General features: G+C 35.1%; 2 protein-coding genes across 3 annotated transcripts in view; one reads left to right on the forward strand and one right to left on the reverse strand.

Annotated features, from left to right (window-relative positions):
• The window catches only part of LOC144449417 (poly(A)-specific ribonuclease PNLDC1-like), a 78,966-nt gene that overhangs the window by 10,666 nt on the left and 46,581 nt on the right, over nt 1-21,719 (forward strand). The window lies entirely within an intron of this gene.
• LOC144448818 (uncharacterized) lies at nt 9,773-20,150 on the reverse strand. The gene is made up of 2 exons (XM_078139123.1): nt 19,094-20,150; nt 9,773-14,096 (listed from the first exon to the last, which is right to left on the reverse strand). The coding sequence occupies exons 1-2, from the start codon at nt 20,069-20,071 to the stop codon at nt 14,070-14,072; spliced, it is 1,005 nt and encodes a 334-aa protein (XP_077995249.1). The 5' UTR covers nt 20,072-20,150; the 3' UTR covers nt 9,773-14,069.

Below are 21,719 nucleotides of genomic sequence, written 5' to 3' on the forward strand. Positions count from 1 at the left end.
CTTGATGATGGTGTATGTGTGAGACTCCTATCCACACCTCCTGCATCCCTTTCCTGTACCAATGTATGGTTTACAGAAAAGAAGGAGTTGTGCATACTGATACACTAATATATACATCATGCATAAAGTTAAAAGTTAAAAACAGATGTTAAATCAGTTTTTTGTGAAGTTTTTTTTTTTGACCAGGCATGGTCACTGACAGAGCGGAGAAATAATGTTATACCGTTTTCAATACAAAATTTAATTGCTGATATAAAGGTAATGTACATGAGAATAGTTGTATTACAACCAGCAACAGGCAAGCATTTACAATCACGACTTGTTACAAACAGGGAAAGTAAATAAATGAATTGGATTAATAACACCTGTCACAGCATATTGGAACAGCAGAGACTGGTATTCTATGTATTTCATGATTCACTAAGAACAGTTTATGGCTTCTTTAAGTGTTCATTTAAATGCTAGGGGGAACATGAAATGCATTCAATGACAACTCTTAGGCAAAGAGGCCATAAAACTTTATATTATCCCATGAAATGTAATTTCAAGTCGCTGTATTTCAGAGATGTTGTACCAAATGAAATGCTATCAATCCAAATCATAAATATTTACTTTCCCTGTTTGTAACATCCTAACAAGTCCCACTTGTAAATGTTTACCTGTCACTGGTTTTATATAAATAAACTTACTTTAAAACATTTGTTCTATATACATGTAATAACATTGTTGGGATTGTTGAAACTGCAAATTTTCCACAGTGCTGTTAGTAAATAATACTAAATGTGATGTGACATTTATAGTAAAGTTCAGGTTTTGATTACTGAAAGGCTTTCGGCGTTTTAAACAACTATAACCTGATACATGTATGTCTCCATACGATCACAGCTTGAACCAGAAGTAGAGTTTACAAGTGCATCTCAAGTCCTCTGTATCAGCATTCCGTAAAAATATCAAATTTAAAGTTTTTATTTATTTTGGTGAAATCCTTTAAATACACATGTACAAAGTTGGTGAAATGCATGCAATGTTTGTTCTGTAGATGTTGAACAATTTCTGCTGATGTAATGACATCTGCTATTAGTATTACAAGATTTTTTTGTTCTTTTATCCTAGAACATATGGAGACAGTGTAAAGGATTGAATTTTGTTCTCATCATGGACATACCGATAAACTACATGTACAGCTAAAATGGGCATCTTTGACAGGAGACTGTATGTAACCTACATTTACGATGAATGTTGACCATTTTGGAAATCGAGGTAGTTGTTGTTTTACTTGATTGATAGCAACAGTGAACACTTACTACCACGAGACCCAACATGGGAATGTTATTGAGGGAAGTGTGAAAAGCTGAACGACGTAAACAAAACTCCTCTCCAGCAATAAAAAATAAAAATGCTCTTGTTCATCAAGTAAAACAACGATCTCAACTTGCCAAAAGATCAGCATTGATCATAAATGTGAAAGTTATGTACAGCCTTCTGGTACATGGTGAATGCTCTCTGTTTCAACTGTAGTATTGGTAGTGACTTAATAGTCCAAGAGTAGTTCATACCAACCATTTGTATGTAGTATAGATGACTAGACATCCATTAAGAAAAATTTGTTCATCAGAATTCACATAGTAGGGAACCACTTGTGGCAGTGTTTTCAAATTTTTGCATTTTCATGCTCGTTTTTCTTCTCTCCTTGTAGACAATAGATGCAAACACAACAAAATAGTTACATTATCATTTGAAAATACATGTAGCATCATGTATTAAAACAGGACCTAAATGTACTACAGAGATGTACTAACAAAAATATTGTTATCGGAATTCCTATAGTAGGGAGTACATTGTATGTGTAATTGATCTAAGTGGCTAGTATTTCTGTTAATTGTTTTTATTTTTATATATTGTATTCAACCGTACAATTTGTATGTCATTTTAATAGTCTAAGAATATGACATGCACTAACAAAAACATGTCATCTGAATTCTCATAGCAGGGAGTACGTTGTACATGTAGTTGATCAAAGCTTCTAGTATTTCTAGTTTGTTACTATACATTAAAAAAAAAAAATATCACTTGCTTAATGACTAGTAGTCACTGGAAAAACTCCCACCGTATTAATCGCTGTGGTACTGTATTCTCCTACTATATGAATAACGTATTGTTATATACTAAACTACAGTGTTACAGCAGTTTACATGGTAGGAGTTTTATCAATGGCTGCTGGTTTTTCGACATATGATAGTGAATTATAAGTAACCTTATAATTGGAAACAAAAATGATGAAAAATACTTACAAGTTGCAGACCATGTCCCTTTTAATCTAGAACACGTACATAAATAGTAAACATAATTATAAATATGTATAGTATCGTATACAGGTTTATGTTATATTACATATCTCAAAAAATGTATTGATATATACACAACAACCTCCTTAATTGCATCAGTTTGGGCCCTACCTAAGGAATATATATACATTATGAAGTTCTGTTGTACTCCTAGCTATCTGCAACACAGCATACAATGTATACACTTTCCACAATATATTGTAAGTCTAGACACTATTATAATAGCATTCTTATTTTGAAAATGGGGACAAGGAGAATTGTTTGTTTTGATATATTGTTGTGTAATGTACCACTGGGTAGTTTCTTCATTCTTTATAGTAATGAGTGGTTGAGTAGGGATACTTCATGAACTGGAAAATTAGATGGCAAACAAATTAAAGTAAAACGATTCATTAAACTAAATGAGCCAAATGGTAATATTTACTTTTCATTACATCAGGTGTCTCCCCATGATAAATTCCATAAGGTCTCAATCCAACATTTCCATAGCATCAAAAAATGTTCTATCATGGCAGTGTTAGTTTTGAATCTGTGCTGTCCTAGAGCAAAGTCTCAGCAGTCCAAAGTCCAGTCTAGATGCTACCAGTGGTATCGAATCATCTCTTTGTAAAGAGAGATCTTGAGATTTGATGCCACAAATAGCATCTAGACTATTCAACACACAGCATTGACATGTCTGAATGGCAGGCAGGTAATTGTTTGAAAGTAACATGTAAGTTTAATAACTACTGTAAGAGTGCATGCACTTCAGTGTGTCCTCCAAACCTTGTTGTGAGTCAAAATAATAAAAACTGTGTGTCAAAGTGGCTTAGGAGGCACCTCGATGCAGTTTGTATTTGGTACATTTGTATTGCGTTCTTCCTATATCTAAGAAGGATGTGTCTTTAAAGGTTTTGGACCTTGTATAAGTTGTACTTTGATCATGAGGCTGAGTCCTATAGTTAAGCTTGTTGATCTCTTGAACTACTAAGACGTGAACACAAAACAAATTTATCTAGAGAGCCAGATTTCGCTTTCCATTCAAACGTTTCAAACTAAATTGTGTATTTGCGCTGACCTTGTTATACCCCGATTTTTACCTTTTAATCCAGTGTATCTAGGTATTCAGGTCTGCTCTATAGTACCTGATAGTCGTTTGGATAAAGGATCAATTGTCAAGGCTGGTGGGGAGGAGGATCGCTTTTGTAGAGGTTTGAATAAAAGACCAATTGTCAAGGTTGGTGAGAAGGAAGATTTGATTAATTCTATGTCTTATGCTTTCTTTACCCTTTTTTAATCCATTTGTATCAAGGTATTCACAGCTACTGTAATTGGTAGTGGTGTGGATAAAAGACCGTTTGTCAAGGTTCAATGGTGATAAGGAAGATTTGCTTTATTCACTCACGCAGTGGTTTTATGGTTTATTCAACTGTCTTTGGTGTATTCTATGTTCTAAACTTTTTTGTAGTCTGTGTTCTTTTAAGAACTGTACACTTGTAGTGGTGTATTTGTATGTATAGTTATGAACTGGTGTGGTGAAGCTCTTGTTGTATGTATTAATAGTCTAGCAAAATTGCAAGAGACAGACGAGAATGGAAATTGCTGGAGGGCTTCACCCAAAATTGGATGAACATAGCCTCAACAATTCACGAACTATCTTCGACATAAATGTGACGTTCTGCAGAAATGTTTTGTTGTTGTTGTTCTTTTGGGGAATCATTGTCAATGAACCAAATTAATTTCTCTTTCTGGCTGTGTGGATGTACATATATACATGCCCTAAGCCAATGTTTGTTCTACAGCTCATTGCATAGCATCTTGTTGTCTAGAAATAAACGCTGTCATGTCAAATACAGTTAGATGTTATTCCCCAATATTTTTCTTCATTCAGTCAAGGAGAATACTCGTGACCTAAGGGGCCTTACTCACTACTCATCTAGCGACTCTAGTGACAACTCGACCTAATGGGCGACCAGCATTTCTTTGAACCTGGGGAACTCCCTGGGACATAAAATGTAACAGGCATACATATTGCCTTAAAAGAAAATACTGGAAATACTATACATGATATGATGGGCCATAGCTTAGGTCACCCTAGTCCACATGATAAATTATAAACAAGTATACACACTGATATGTTTTGACAGTTGATATCTCCTGCGGCTATGTTATTGTATTGCCTTGTCATGACAATACTAAAAATAAACCCCTGCTGAGAAGAAGATCATGGGAGTATTACTCTGTCTGTACAGAGAGAAATAGGTCATAGTTTCCATCAGTGATTCTTGATTTGATTTGATTTGATTTGATTTGATTTGATTTGAATTTATTATGTAATAATTTATACAAGTACGTGTTAATTAAGGTATAAAATATCACTGAGGATAAGATTATTAAAAAAATGACTTATTTCCAATGTGGTCCTTGTGAGTCCTAGGGAAATTCAAGACACTGGCAACAATGGTATAGAAAAATGTATTACAAAAGACATGACAGAAAAACCATACAGTAATAAAATACTTATTGACGAGACACACAATTATAAAAAGGAAGGACTAAGATGTTACAAAAATATTATGCTCTTTAGACTTATTTATTCAATAGAAAGATTTGACATGGCTTTATGTGACATTGTTTCACTGAGAGGGAGACTATTCCAAAGACCAAGGCCTGTGTATGCAAATAAACTCTTACCCATACCACTGACTCAAGTATTAAAGGCAAAGCTTCTTCAGTCAGGACAAGAGACTGTCAATGTCATCTAAAGTTCAAGTTCATGGATGACCAATCAAGTAAGGCAAAGTTTCTTTAGTCAGGACAAGAGACTGTCAATGTCACCAAACGTTCAAGTTCATGGATGACCAATCAAGTAAGGCAAAGTTTCTTCAGTCAGGACAAGAGACTGTCAGTGTCACCAAACGTTCAAGTTCATGGATGACCAGTCATTTATCAAAGGCAAAGTTTCTTTAGTCAGGACAAGAGACTGTCAATGTCACCAAAAGTTCAAGTTCATGGATGACCAGTCAAATATAAAGGCAAAGCTTTTTTCATCAGGACAATCTGTATTATAATTTATGATCAACATTTAATTGTCAAGTCATCTGTTGTTTGTTTGTATTGTAGTCATTGTTAGGTGAAATTATATGTTGTTGATGTTGAATGAATTGTTATGATGGATGACCAATAGAGTGTGGGAAAATAGCCAAGTTGATTTTGATGGTCGATGTCATGTTTAGTTCATGTTCATGGTTGATAAAACAGGTTCACAAAACTGTATTTGTGGCAAGTTGTCTGTATCACTGTCATGGCTTAAGTCTCTCATAGTGACAGAGCAATAACTCCAAACCGTTCTTTGTTGTGGGCAAATTGTCTATATAGTATCACTGTCATGATAAAAGTAATGTAAAATTGATAACATCAAAGGTCACATATATATATATATCATTGTACATGTACATTAATAATTACTTTGATTATGACATACCAAAACCTAATGATACTGCGTTGAAAACCATTTGCAAAGGATATATATCAGAAGAAAGTTTATAAAATGGTTATCCAATATGGCTGTCTTTGATTGTCAAAGTCACCAAGAGTTCATGAATGTATTTATGGTTGACCAACTTTGTAGTGCAGTCATGCTTCATAACAAGGAAACCTGTTCGTGTATTTTGTTTGCTATATAAGTAAAGTAGCCATTATTGTTGTTTGACTGTTGCTTTTACTGATTAGCTAGGAAAGAATAAACAAACAGGTTGATATTGGAGAAAGTTGTGCTGACAGTATGTTGTTATGGCTATGGCTGGCTGGCCAGCTTAAATACTTGAAGTATAAAATGAATGGCTGTGTACAATGTTACTGCACTATGGATAAGCTAAAGTCCTCTCAGAAAGTCAAGGAAAGTACACACTGTCAGTGTCACAGGAATGAAAGAATTATCTGAAGTGTTGACATCGACACTGTTGACCAAGTGCAGCTGCATAAATACTTTTCTCTGAAAAGAAAAAGTCAATGTCTTCTCAAACAGTTTGTGAAACTAAAGTGAACAAGAAATGCAAGGCTTGTTTTACAACTTGTAAATGTCCACTATACATGGTCTGCAGTTCACCACCAAGTGATAAATTTTAATATCATATTTCATATCAGAACTCATTTTGTTGTTGTATTTTAGATGGTGAAGATATAATCTTTTCATTTTCCCATTTATTATGATACTATGCACAAGCCAAGATATTGACTTTGAACAGAAAATATGGATTGTATACCCTGGTCATTCTATGTCACACCAACTGTGCCTATGTCACTGGTTGTGCGGTTTTCAAAATTGAGACCAAACGTTCCAAACTGCCATTACTTTTCCAAATTTTTCATGAATTATTTTGGAGGAGGTATAACTATATTATTTCCCAATATTTTTCTTCATTCAGGCTGAAAATACTTATTACCCTGGACTTGTGACCTAAGGGAGTTTGTCACTACTCGTCGAGCAACTCGTAATGACAAGTCAGGTCACTCATATTTTCCTTGGCTGAAAAATATGGGGGAGTAATATCTAAGTGAATCAAAAAGTGATCCGTAACCACAACTTGTAGCAGAATTGTCTTCTCAATGCTCAACCATGTAGTACTCATCATCCTGACTGCAACTGTCAGAACTTTTTAAAAATAACTGACGTCAGAACCAGAATCTGCTAAAAATGAGCTTAGAAACAACACCGACTCCAGAATCTTTTTTCAGCATCAAATCTGCAAAATTCTTAAAAACTCTGACTATTGATCAATCAATCAAACAAGGAAGAATGCCATCAGCTGATTTGACCCCAGTTTCAGAATCAAGTATCGCCATAACTGATTGTTGTTAATTTATCACATCAAATTTTTAATATATTATGTTTCAATAGTGGGTGTCTGAATCAGAATGTGGTGGTAGGGGGTCGAGCTATTTTTGTAACATATATTAAATATTTGAATTTTTATGCCATTTTCATATTTTTGTCAAATTTAATTTTAAAAAGTAGGGTCAGCAGGGAAAGACTAGAGTTAGAAACATGAACCTCACCATGTAGCATCATCAGTGTTTTTGTAAATGTTTTGTAACCATGGTAACACAAAGGTGGAAATCTGCATGGTCAACCTGGCATATTTTTTCTATACATTGTACCACAATTTAATGGGGGAAGCCAGGTAAAATGACTATGGAACTCAGGTTGATTTTTTGTACATATACATTAAATGTACATGTATAACTGTCCTGCCCTCTTAAAAACAAAACCACAGGTTTCCCAATGTCTGGAACCCATATTTCATGACACTGTAGATATTTCTGCTTTCCAGGAGAGCTTCATGTATGTCATTGATATCATACAGAATGATGTAATCTGATACCACATATATCTACACTATAAACAGATTAGGAGGGCTATGTGTATTCATATCTAACCTTGTACATTGTATTTTAAGAGACAGCTATCAAATTTTTATTGGTGTACAGAGTTCTTCCAGTGTAGCAGAGTTCTTCCTGGTATCAAGCTCTCTTGTACATGTATATGTATGTTCTAATTCGGCTCTCACTTGATACAACGAAAGCCATATGAAACCACTTTTATATGCTATGTTGTCAAAACAGCCAGGAGACCATTCTCACAAGGCAGAGTACATTTTTTCTGCTAATGCAACGAAAAATGAAATACAGGGATGTCTAAAACACGGCTGTAAAGAGGATGGTGGTTTAGGATGATGCCAACAGACCAGATGTACTCCTTTCCTGGGCTCATAGAGTCTGGCAACTAGAAAGGGTATAGGGTTTTCAGGTCTCTTAACCTTCTTGTGATAAAAATCCTGGGAAGAACATTGTAAAGTTGTTGAAAAATTGAGTAAAACCAGGAATACATGTACTTTCCCATAATTGTTCCATAATTTTGTTTGGGAACCCTGGTAAAGTGACTTGGGATCTTGGGTAGATTTTACCTACACGCCATGTCTAGTAAAAACTCTGCATTGTGTGTTGGATTGGGTATGTTTCTTTCCTACTGGTAAAACAGGGAAACCTCTGAAAGGGTATCATGTCACATGTCACGAATTCTTACTGTTTGGGTTAAACTGAGGTCATAGTGACTCATAAACATCTGGAAAACATGTTGTGTTGGTTGAATTTATGGATACTTACCGTAATTGTAAGAGACAATGTTGACAGCCATAAATAAATAGTGGAAGTGATAATTTCTAAAAAAAAAAACAAAAAAAAACAACAACAAAAAAAACCCCCCAAAACCAGCAAATATTTTGAGCAATTGGGTCTTTGTCAAGGTTTATATAGATGGGATCTTTTATCACCTTTCAGTATTAGAATTTTGAGAAACATTCAATATTAGCTTCAGATCTGGCTACAAATATATATGTTATACTTTTTTATGTGTTAAAAAATAGAGATCAATATCTCAATTTGTTGTTAGAATGTGCCAGTGTGAAATCATGGTAGAAACTGTACACTTAACCCATTTGCTTGATAATTTCAACCCCCCTCCCTCTCCTTCCCAATACGCTTGATAATTTCAACCCCCCTCCCTCTCCTTCCCAATACACAATCTCCTTTATTGAGTGATTGAGTTATTGTTTCTTGCACAATTGGGTACTGTTCCAATCAACATGAACTAACAGGAATTCAGTGTAGTTTATAATTTATATCTATAGGCACACCTACACTCATATTTACCACTACATTAATTTCTCCCTGGGATAGTTATCATCTTCCCATGGTTTTAACAAAGACTTGCCATATATCACATGGTGACTACCATAGCCCCATCAAATCATCCAGTCATGACATTGCAGATAAATTCTCATCTATAAAGACCTTGATCAAAGAATTGACCAGTTCAACTGTAAACTTAATTAATAGTCAGGTAAATTTTACAGCCGAAAAAATTTGTCACGACATGTTATAAGAAAATCTATCACACTGGGTGAGTAGGAGGTAGTGTACTTAGTATATACTCATAAGAACAACTTTGTAAATGTGGCTGGTATTACCTGATGTTTGTTTGGAATATTTTACAGGGCCTGGCAAACATGGCCAATTTTTTAGTGTCAAAATTCAAAAGTGGAATGAGGACAGATAAATTTATATTAATTAATTTGATAATTTGATGATTGCAACATATCCAATTAAAACTTAGTCTAGTGCTGTCCTTCATCAAATCTTAAGCTCTCTCTCTTTAGAGATGATTCGATACCACTTTTGCATCCAGACTCGACCAATTCTAGCCCATGGACTTATTTTGGTCACACTATTTCAAGACATTACAATGTATATAGCTTTCAAATTGTGAGATAGTAAAAAGACCAAGACAAGTTTCTGAGCTAAACCAAATCAAAGTAAGTCACAGACTCAGTACACTGATTGACTTTAAATGCAAAATTTCTGTTTTATTTTATTATTGCATGTACGTTAAACTACAGTTTGTTGAACAATTATTCTGGCTTAGTTTTCATGATCAGATATTTAGATATAAACAGAATTACAGATAAATAACAAGTATTTCGTAACCTTATACAATCATGTACATATATAAAATAACATTAAACTTGCATGAAAAAAGTACAGCAATGATTTGAATCTCAAATGTATATTTCTTTTACATTTGTAATTTTATGGTACCAGGTTTCACTTGTTCCTGGAAGTTCTGGAATTTCAATGGATTCCTGGAATTTCAATGGATTCCTGGAAAGTCCAAGCATTCCAAAGGGTTCCTGGAAAGTCCCGGAAAATCCAGCAACTGAATGATCAATGTTACTGTTGTAAACCAATTAATTTGGTAGTAAACATTTAATAAAAAGCTGGTGTGTTGACAAATAAAGGGTATTTCGCTGGTCTACACTCCTGAAAAATGACAAAATTTGATCTGAATATTAAAAAGAACATGATAATGTAATCATTACTTGATCATTTGTTTTCCAGGATATGGAAAGGAGACGTTGTGAATTCACTAGTTTTGATAAAAGCGTGATGTTTTTGAAAACAAGATAAAATGCATTTGGTTTCATTTACTTTCACTTATCACTACTGAACCGGCATCAATCTTAGGTGGAAGTGATGTGTGGGCCTTCCTAGGCAATTTCTGTTAAAAATACATTTCTATGATTGTAATTATATACATTTACAAGCAGCCAACAATGTGTTTTACAGAGGTTCTTGAGCAAGGCCCATACATCACGTCCACCTAAGTTCTGATCTCTAGAGGCTATCCATTAGGCTATCCATTGGATTTGAATCTGAAGACATCTTTACCCCAAAGTAGAGATATTGTCAAATACAAACCCAACAGATAGCCTATAGCCTAGGGTTGATGGCAACTCTCATCCTCCAACTCTGTACTGATAAGAGAAAGTGGATAAAACCCCAATGCATTGTGTCTCATTTAACATCCAATTTCACTATTTTATCAAACATACTGAACTCACAAGGTAGCTATTCCCTTTACGGAAGAAGAAATGCGTTGAAGAAAGGTTAGGATTCTTAGGAATTAAGAGAAATGACAATGTACTCATAAATACATATGAAATAAATAAAATTATAATTATCACTTTGAGTTAGGTGTAACTTCAAATACATAATTTATCTTTAATACTGCTTGTTTTCGGCCCTGGTGTGTTACTGCAATAGCTCTTGTAGTTTAGACTTGTCCTGATTCCCATATTGATTAATCTGTTAATATGGTTTGAAAATAATCACCTAGTATTTAGTATCAAAGCTGACACCTCACAACAGGGAGTTTATTCAAATTAAGTCATTAGGTAAATGAACATGACCAACTGTGATGAACATGTAATTTTTACATGTAACATTTGGGTATGCTGGTAACAGTTGTTTTAGGGGTGTGGTAGCTGAATTACTTTGAATGGGAATCAGGACAAGATGAAGATGCTATGATCAGTCTGAGTAACACAGCAGTGCGGACAACAGGCTAGTCATCCTAACGCTTACGGCTGAAATGATGTAGGCTTGGTGTTTAGTTCATGGGAGATGATGTTTTTTACACACACTCTGACAACTTTAAATGCAAAATAACAGATTGTCCTAACAAAGTTTGATTTGTAAATTTACAGACTTGCAAGTTTGTGGCGATTCTTAACTTTTACTTACTTCATCTAAAATTATGACTTATACTAAATTTGAATGAAAATATTTACCTTGATAAAACGGATTTCTCTTAAACTATTATGGTAGTGGTGAACAAGATTTTAGCTTAGTTAATGATAGATACAAACTAAAAGTATTGTTGTGACATGTTGATACAAACTATTGACTGGATGCTTGTTTTATTGTATTTCAAAGTAGGGTGGTAATTTCTGATGACTTCCATGATCTTGCAGCGTGCATTTCTGGGGACTTCATTGTTTACATTATCTTGATTGCAGGGTGATTATCACTATCACCTGCTTGTATAATCTGCTATATCGGAACAATAATAGTTTTAGTTTGTGTGTTGACATTTGATTGTTGAATAATTCGGCTGATAAATAGGGAACTCATTAAATTCTGCCATCTTTGGTAACTTACATAATGAAAGTATTGTTCAAGTACAGCATTAACAAGAATCGGTCATTGATGTAAACAATTTTATGACCTTGTTTGTAACCACATATAGTGTAGTAGTTACCCAGACCCTTGCAAGAAGGGTTATCCTTAATATCATAACAGATTTATATTACTGTGACTACAAATAATCCCACAATCCTTTACATGTGAGCATGCTCACTATGACAGCTCTTTTGTACTTTCCTTAATATTGTTTGGTATAAACAATAACCTCAGTCAGTGAAATGAGAGTAGTGATGCACATTTTTGCTGTGACATATAACATTTCTGAAATCTAATATAGTAGAACTAGATACTGTTTCACTTCCATTTAATAAACTGTTTCAACCTTCTCTGGTTTCACGTGGCACAAATGCCAAGGCTTGGTCAACCGGGAAGACTTGAGGTCAAAGGTCATAATAGTTGTACTTCAATGTTTACAGTAGCTCCTGCCATGGAGCACTTGTAGTCAATGATCCAAAAACATGAAAAAAATACTACCCGGGGTGTACATCTCGTACCAGTCAGTTTAAAGCAATTATCTGGGTGTCAAATTCAAAGGAACAAAAACACAACATTTCATGGTCATTTGTATTTCAAAAATTATAATAATTATTAAATTACAAATAATCGAAGTATGAGTTGCAAAATTCTTTCAGTTGAATCTCACGATTAAAAAAAGATATTTTGTCAAAAAATTATCCTGTATACATTTGTATGAAACTTGACTATTAAAAAAATTTGATAAAATGTATCATATTTCAGTACATTTGGCTGTATTGTGATTTCAATTTCATAATTTATGATATACCCATTTTAAACATGTCCAGTATAGTAACCTGTCTGCAGGTATTGACTTGGTAAATGCCAACCCACATGGCTAAATACTAGCTTCTGAAAGATCCAGTCATTTGTCTGCTTATGTGACCACTTGCTACCCATATTATACTGTATATATGGGTTGAGAATGTTATATATAAGCGGAAACAACACCTTGATCTTTCAGGCTAAAATCTATCTTAGTGTCTACATTTTGAGGGCCAACTTTTTACAGAGATTTCAATAGATTCATCATGGACCAATCTGATTTTTTTAGTTTGGCTATTTTTTATGCAGTCTTTTCACTCATGTTTTACTTGAACTTTGTGTTATATGTACTGATATGGACAAAAACGGAAACATTTTCTTTTATGAATGATGATTTACTTCAAAATGGAGGTATAAGGTCAGATCAAACATATCAAATTTTAATCAGATTGATCACAGATTGACAAGTGAGTGATGGAACCCAGCAGAGTGGAACTCATGGAAGGCTAGACACTAATAAGCTATTAAACCAAAGCAAAAGTCAATGCCTGCAGACAACTTGAGCTATATTGAAGTAACTTGAGCTATATTGAAGTAATTACATGTATCTAGTAGTTAGGGCTTTATTAAGGCAGGTATTACTATTAGGACAACCTCTGGGAGGATGGGGTGAGATCAAAGTCAGAGATAGCCTCTAGACTATCAAAAACATCCCAATCCCATCCCATCTTCATCTCAAAGACTTAACAACCTTTTTTTCACTGCTTCAATTATTTAGTAAACTTATAGGAAATCAAAACATAATTTTTACACAACTCCCAACCTTCTCTCCACTAACAAAGTCTTGAAAGTAAACTTTTTATAGCCAAAAACACTGATAAAAGTTCAATTTTTATTATACAGTACAATATTATCCTAGTCTAGCGGTATTGAATCATTGTAAAGAGATATTTTGAGATTTGATGCCATGGACAGCACGAGATAATAATTGTCCTAAATCCCAAAAGAGGGACAATTTGTTCATAACTCCGAGACCTATAATACTAATTCCAATACTTAACGTGTCTGTCCATTATGAAATAGCATGGATTCCAGGTTATCTGTTAATAAGCCTAGCGTGGAAATATTATCTTATCAAAGTTCTAATTTTTTTAAAATATTTTTTCTAATCATATCAATATTACTATAATGGTTTGTATCTAAATTTTTAAAATAATTATCTTTAAGTATCTAAAGTATCAATAACAGAAATAACTTTTGGTCATGGAAATAATAACTTCAATATCAACAGATGGCAAAGCTTTTATTTCTACTTCATCCCCCAGTGTCCCTTGAGGACAGACTGCTCTCTTCTGACCATATCTATGGTCTTTTACCACGATAATGAATCTATTGGGTGGAAAACAGTAAATATTAGTTGATGCCACCCCAATGTGAACATGTAGTTAATTCTGAAATTTGACTGAAATTAGATTTGTCACCTAAAGACAACTAGCCCAGAGACTAGTCTGAAAAATGCAGGTGTTGTTTCTGCTTATATACTAGTAATACATTCAACCCATAAGCCAACAACTGGATCCTTCAGACTAGCTCAGAGACTTGTCTCGGTGTTACTTTCTTAAAAAGGTCTCAACACTGTGCTTCTTGAGATAGTAACACCAAGACAAGTCTCTTGGCTAAAAGATCTTTTTTGAGTAACATCACTTAATTATTATAACAAATAACTGGATTATTCTGAAAAAAAAAGTGCATCCTTTCACCAAACTTGCATTGAACACTTGCAAGAGCACTCGGTGTCTTTTGTGAAGTCTGTGTGTAAAATGTGAGCTGGGTTGTACATGTATGATGTACATCTTTTTGTGGAAGTTACAGTTTTCAAGATAAGATACAGTACAACAGAAAATTGTTTCCATTTTAATAAATCTTGATCATGAATAAATTTGTAAATTAACTTTCAATGTGTCATCCATCGTCTAGCTATATTCACCATTCATATCTCATCTCAAATATGTACACATGTACGTACATATTAAAAATAATAAGAGAAAAAATAAAAGTTTATGTTGAAAAAAGTTCAGGTTTCCATATAGATAAAGGCTTTCTCTCTCTATTGTCTGCAGTTTCCTGTTGTCATGTAGTCAGTCTGTAGGCATTGGCTAGAATTTGATATTTACCTTCTGAAGACTGTAACCACATATTACAGCTCATGAATGACCTGCCCTTTTGTGACCCTATTTCTATTTTACTAGCCTGGCATGCGTGTGATGTTAAACAATGGGCCACATATAGCCTGATACTAAACATTTGACTGTTGCAGGTACTAACCATTCCACTTGCACGTGATAATGATGACGTGTGTTGTGCCAACTAGGCGTTAGCACAGAGATAGCGTGATGTTACATGTAAAGTTGGACTGGCACAGCCATTAACAATTTCAATGCTAACATGCTGGTGAAGTTTTTTAGTGCCAACTAGGCAGGGTTTTTGCTAAGGTCTGGGGAACCATGGAAAAAGGAGGAAAAGTGGGAATACTGGCATAGTTTCCAGTACATTATATCATAAATTTGGTGGGGAAACCTGGTGATGACTGGGGAACTCAGGTAGATTTTACCTACTTGTCCCAAAAGCACTGCTAGGTGTTAGCATTGAAATAGCCCAGTCACTCATAAAGTGATACTTGAGCTCGGTATTGTACATGCCTATCACAAAATCCTTAGCATTTGGTATACATGTACAGAACTTGAGAAGGTAAATGTCAAACCTACGAATCCAAGCCAATGCCTAATAGACATACATGTACTTCAGTAGTAATGACAAATTGTGGTCATAATTCACACACATCAACAAAAGTGTTTTTTCCTATATAAGTGTAAGCAGACAAAACACACATTGCAAGTGAAAGTGTTGACTCGTGTACAGTGTTTCTGAGGTTCACTTTCAATTATAAGGCTTGGTGAAAGTAGAAATTTGGCACTTTGACCTACACATACTGTTTTCACTTCTGCATAGGTCATTACCCAACCAGAGTGGTAGGTCCTGACCTGCTTATTGCTTTTAAGAGTTTTTAATTTAATGGATGAAAATCATTTGCTTTTTATGACATTTTTTCTTCTAGCATATCTGCTGACTAACACTGGTGTAGAAAAGACAAAAGTCAACTCTGTATCATTCAGTGTAGACTATTGTGTCAAACTTCTCTATTTCATGTGCTATCTGATATGGTAGTACGAGATGCATGCACACTAGATTAATGCTATGCTAGTACATAGGTTATTAAGTTATTTGCTGTTTTAAACCTACAGATCCAACACACATCTTTTGTGATTTATCTACCAGGCATTAAATAATGTCACAATTTGGCAGAATTTTGTTTGCATCAAATTTCACAACTCATCATCAGAGTCAAGGCATTATCTAGATGACGGAGTATTAAACTGTGATTTCAGACATTTTTCTATTCATTTCAGTCTCTACCGGTATTACATGTAACAATTTCAACATAGAACTTAACCTTTTGAAACTCGACATTATTGCATCAAATTTGTAACAATTTCTTTCGATTGTAAATTACACTTGTTTGGCAGAGCTTCACTCTTTGTGCATACCTCGTGAAATTGACAGTTTCAAGTGTAGTAGATAGGGGTAGCTTTTACAGTCTATTTTTCACAAGTTTATACCAAATGAGTCAGATTGTAAATTACATTTGTTTGGCAATACTTCACACTTTCAGGATACCTCATGATAGTTGTAGGTAGTAGTTTAGCAGACAAAGGCGTATTAGAGCTCCACCCAAAATTGTATTTTTACAATCTACAATTTTACAGTTGTATATTTTTTTAGTACTTGAATACAAATATGGCTGGAATTTCTGACCAGATTCACACCTATGCTGGCTTTTTTTTTTATGAGGAAACTGTAGAATTAAACTGGTGCATGGCTGCAATTTCTGACCAGATTCACACCTATGCGGGCTTTTTATGAGGAAACTGTAGAATGATTTAAACTGGTGCATATAATCATTTTACCTATTTTTTATCTTTTGAAATATTTGAATTGTATATGTTCACAGATCAAGAAATGTAAAGAATGAGAAAAATTGAAAAAATAGAAAGTTTTGATCAAATATATACAACTCATCTGTAAAACAGTTTATATGGATATATGTATTTCCAGACACCTGGACAAACAAAGGAAGATGTCAGACAGGCCATTAGATATTTATTGTGTCTTATATCAGCTACTTGTTACTTTGTTACTATTGAGTTATCAAAAGTATTAAAACTATTGAAGGTTACTGATATATGTTTATAGATTGCAATTTATATAAATTATAATGAGAACTAAGTGCCAGTTTTCTACTTTCAGTTGTTCAGCCCGTAGACTTTTGTATATCATGGTACACATACTGTCACTGTGGTTTGATTGAAAGGTAGGCCAGAAATTGTGAAACAAGAAATCATAAAGCCTGTCTCTGAGCTTATTGTGGTACACACTCTCTGTTGGTTTGATTGAAAGGTAGGCCTGGGATTATGAGACCACGATAAGCCCAGAGTCTCTGCGCATATAGTGGTACACTGTCTTGTGGTTTGATTCAAAGGTATGAGATTGGATTGTGAGGCCATGATGAGCTCAGAGTCTCTGCGCTTATTTTGGTACACGGTCTCAGTCTGTGGTTTGATTGAAAGGTAGGCCTGAGATTGTGAGACCACAATAAACCCAGGGTCTCTGCACTTATTTTGGTACACTGTCTCAGTCTGTGTAGGCCTGAGATTGTGAGACCACGACAAGTCTCTGGGCTATCAGTAATTGTGATGACACAGTGCAGAAAGTGATGCATTACCACAAAGATTGTCTCAAGTGATATCAAGTGATGAAATCTGCCACGTCAACTGCTAGAGGTTATATTGGGTGCAAGATGGTACATGTATAGTATATATAGTTCAACATAAACAGATGTTTTTGAGTGAAAGTGGACACTACATCTAATTATAAGTATACTAGAATGCTTATCCACGTTTGAAGTCTGTCTCGATCTCACTATTGTCATAGACCTACTAAGTATGTGTGAATAGAATCTTTGGTGTAGTCTAAATTCTTTTGAAAAGAGTGTGTTTGTTTGAGTCATAAAGTCTGCCGAGTTTAACTCACAAACTTCGCACCATTTTGCAACATCAAAGTTTTCAGTAGTGCCAAAGTGTGTTAGGGTTTAGAATTATTTTGGATGTCTCTTTGAATAGTACCTGTATAAGATTGTACTCCTTTACAACCCATAACACGTCAAAGTAAAACATTTTCTGTATGTACCCCAATCGTTTACAGCATCCACATCAAGTGTAGAAGTATACTGTTTCAACTTTCATTTGCTAATTCACCACATTAGAAAGGCCACATGCTAGGCTTGTAAATAAACCAACTGAAACAGTATACTTTTACACTTGATATGAATGATATAAAGAGTGTAGCACATAGAGAAAGTGATTTACTTCAGTGTTCCTCATTGTAAGTAGGTGTAGTCATTATTTAGAATAACAATAGAACTTAGAAGTCTGGTCTGGTTAATATTGCTATACAAACTCTCACTGTGACGCAGTGTACTACTACTACTGTACTTTTTCTTGAACTGATGTAAAAACAGTGTTTAAATAGTTGGTTATCGGGTAAACAAAAATACCATAAACTTGATAAAATATCGACTATGTTCAGAGTCCCATTCCCTATTGTAAGGACTAGGTTAAAGGCTGTATAATTACGACCTAAAGTGGGGTGTCCTTTAAGTTTAAATGGTTAAGGGCGGTACTTATCAGAGTTCATTCCCCAGGCAATCAATCCAAAATATGGTATGGTTGAGGGTATAGGTATAGATTTCTAAGTTTTAACCAAATTTCCACCCTGTTAATGGGGTTCCCAAACCTTCACAAAGACACTAAATAGTGCATTGTGAAAGTCAAAGAAGTGTTATCTTGTAAGGTCAGTGACCTCCCATATTACCAATTAATGGGGAAAAGAAGATATTTTTCAAGAAATGTGGCAGATTTCTCACAATTATCCTTTTCAGGAGTGCAACAAACAACTACAGTATAAATGTCATTGTTACTGAAACAGCTATTGCTGAAGTGCATTCTCTGTATATATTGTCTGTTTTTATGGAAATTTAAGCCGAAGTGTTTTCATGCAGTTTATGTACTTTCCAAAGTGACTACTGGTAGATACATGTAAACAAATGACCTTAAATCAGCAAATGCTGTGAATGTTAGCTTCAGTGCCATTAATGTGATATTACATAAAGATAACACAGGTGCCATAATAGTTTTGTGTTTCACATGGTTTCATGAGGGTCATCTTATGTATTGTGAAAGTCTATTCACAGTCACTCAGTTATTGTTTACCTCGGACGTGGCCAGAATTTTACTGACTTCCTTTGTGCTAACTTTCGAGGGGTCATCTTTGGTCTTCCCACTCTTAGCGTCGACTTTACATTCTTTCTCACTGTAGCGTGATATTGTCTGCATTGTCTGGCTTTTCACTTGGGATGCCCATATGCTGACAAATGGGATATTGTCACCTTTGTGGTCTGTAAGGTTTAGCTTGGCAAGACTTTGGAAGGCCAGATCCGATGTAATGCTGCCATGTCGCGACAACCATGCGGTATCCTCTGAACAGCAGCCTTTTTTCTCATACTTTATTTCTTTACATCTGTGCAACAGGTTGATGAGTGACATGAAGTTTGGGAAACCATCCTTGGAGGCCTTCTCAGCTTCTCGGATTCGAGCCTCAGTGCACATAACACTCCCCTTGCACACAAACTTGAACTTTTTCACTTCTGGGTTGACACGGGTGACACTCAGGGTTGTCACAATCTCATAAAACGTCAAATCAGGGGCATTGCCCTCAACCACATACATCATTCTTGGGAGGAACATTGTGCCATCGACTGCGAGATCTTCCAGTTTTCTTTCGATGTAATGATACGGATAAAGTCTAGCAAAGTTGGAAGTGAATTCCTTAGCTTCATACTCACTACTTGCCATCATGATGGTTGGACCATATCCACTGATTGAGAAGTTCACATCTGAACTCAGATTTCGGTACATGACATGCTCTCCAAATTTTGGATTATTGTAATTACTCATTCCAGTGACCTTTAACATGAACATTTCCAGGACTTTTGGCATGACGTTAATAAAGTCAGTCTGGTCTTCATATTCTGTGTACAGTGCTGGGTCATCACCACAGATGTAGTCATTGGCTGCTCTGCGAACTGCCACTACATCCAGTCGATCATCACATCTCAGTTCCCGGATTGCATCCAAGATGACAGGGAAAGATGGGTCAACTTCATCAAAACAAATCCCCATCTTACTCATCCACGGATAGTGACTATTAGATACTGTCCAGGCAATATGTCAGATATATTGACTCCTCAGTCTAAGACAACCTAAACAGTCTAGTGGAACTCAGTGAATGCCTTCACAACTACCTCTTGCAGCGTTTATTATCAAGTGGACCGTACCATCTCATTTACAAAGGGGTGGGCACCTTGTCAGTCGAGGGTTACTAATAAGCGAATCAAAAGAATACCTGAATGAGAAATGCCATTACTGTACTGTGCACTAGTAGAATGGAATGCTATTCAAACACACTTGTATCTTGTGTTTGCCCATTCTTTCACCACCAAACTGTTTACATTCACTCTTCAAAACATCCCTGCACAATTGAACATCCCCACACAATGAAAAATAAAATCACCCAGTAACTCGGTTGTCAGACAATAATCGCTCCCGGGACCAACATAATTGAATCCTTGAGGCTATTTCAAATTATGTATGAAAATACTAGTTTGAGAATGATAATAAGGAAGGCTTTGGTCAGACCAACAGGTCAATCCTTGCAAGCAATATTGATGAAAGGAAAGGTCTAGCTAGCTCTTTTAATAATGGCTGTGTGTCCTCGTATTTCTATAGATAAAACTTGTGAAGTTGTAAATATAGTGGTATGCTGGTACATGTATTGTATTATAAATATTTCTTTTGTCAGCTACAGAATACATTTGTCATTGTTGTGTTTAACCCCCCCTCCCCAACCCCCAACCCCAACCCCAACCCCAATAACTCAAGCTTTTGCTTGTATTTGCCACTGCTGGTTTCTCAATAAAGAATATATCCATGGATTTGAATCTTTTTCCAGTAGGATTTAATGCCATGGATAGCCTCTAGACTACTTAGAATGTTGCATTTTTAAAACCTGTAAAGTCATAAAAATATCAGTTTTTTAATGCATTATATTACAAATATTATTCTTAGTGGCTACTGCTATACATTCTCTGTAACAAAAAACAGAAACTCTGGTTGTGCAAACTAGTAAACTACTCTACATTGTAATGTCAACTATTATGATGTTACCAAATTGATAGAATATGATATTGGCTCATAAGGAAGTAGGTTTATTATAAGTAATTGAGCTATAGTACTTGACAGTGGTTAGTCTGTTAACATCGTGATCTGTGATGTAGCTTTGCTGTCTCACTGACCACTTGTGTTACTAGCAATGACAAACGATAATGTGGGTTGAAAATTGTATGCTCACTGAAAAAAATGCATTCAAGTGATAGATTGCAATATGGAGTGATAACATATGTCAGCATACTATATTCAAAGGATATGTAAATGTGCCCATCATTGAGTTGAGCACAAGTGTGAATTTCATAGAGCGAATATTATGTAAATATTTACAAACAGACATGCTGATAACTGCCATTGGCAACATGGCTAACATTATCGTTTCAAATTTACTAGTTTGAGAATGATAATAAGGAAGGCTTTGGTCAGACCAACAGGTCAATCACTGCAAGCAATATTGATGAAAGGAAAGGTCTTGCTCTTTAATGATGGCTGTGTGTCAGCATACCACTATATTTACAACTTCATAGGTTTTATCTGTAGAAACAGCTAGGTAAGCAAAATCACAGATGATGAATATGCAAACAGGCTGGGCAACATTCATAACTAAAGCTAG

The sequence above is a fragment of the Glandiceps talaboti genome, chromosome 18, assembly GCF_964340395.1.
Source record: "Glandiceps talaboti chromosome 18, keGlaTala1.1, whole genome shotgun sequence".
Lineage (NCBI taxonomy): Eukaryota > Metazoa > Hemichordata > Enteropneusta > Spengelidae > Glandiceps > Glandiceps talaboti.

Bases quoted from the DNA above. Each gene is read 5' to 3' on its own strand.
- LOC144448818 (XM_078139123.1), bottom strand. From the start codon at position 20,071: ATGAGTAAGATGGGGATTTGTTTTGATGAAGTTGACCCATCTTTCCCT. The intron at 14,097-19,093 runs GTAAACAATAAC...TCCACCCAATAG, and splicing joins AAATTCTGGCCACGTCCGAG to ATTCATTATCGTGGTAAAAG.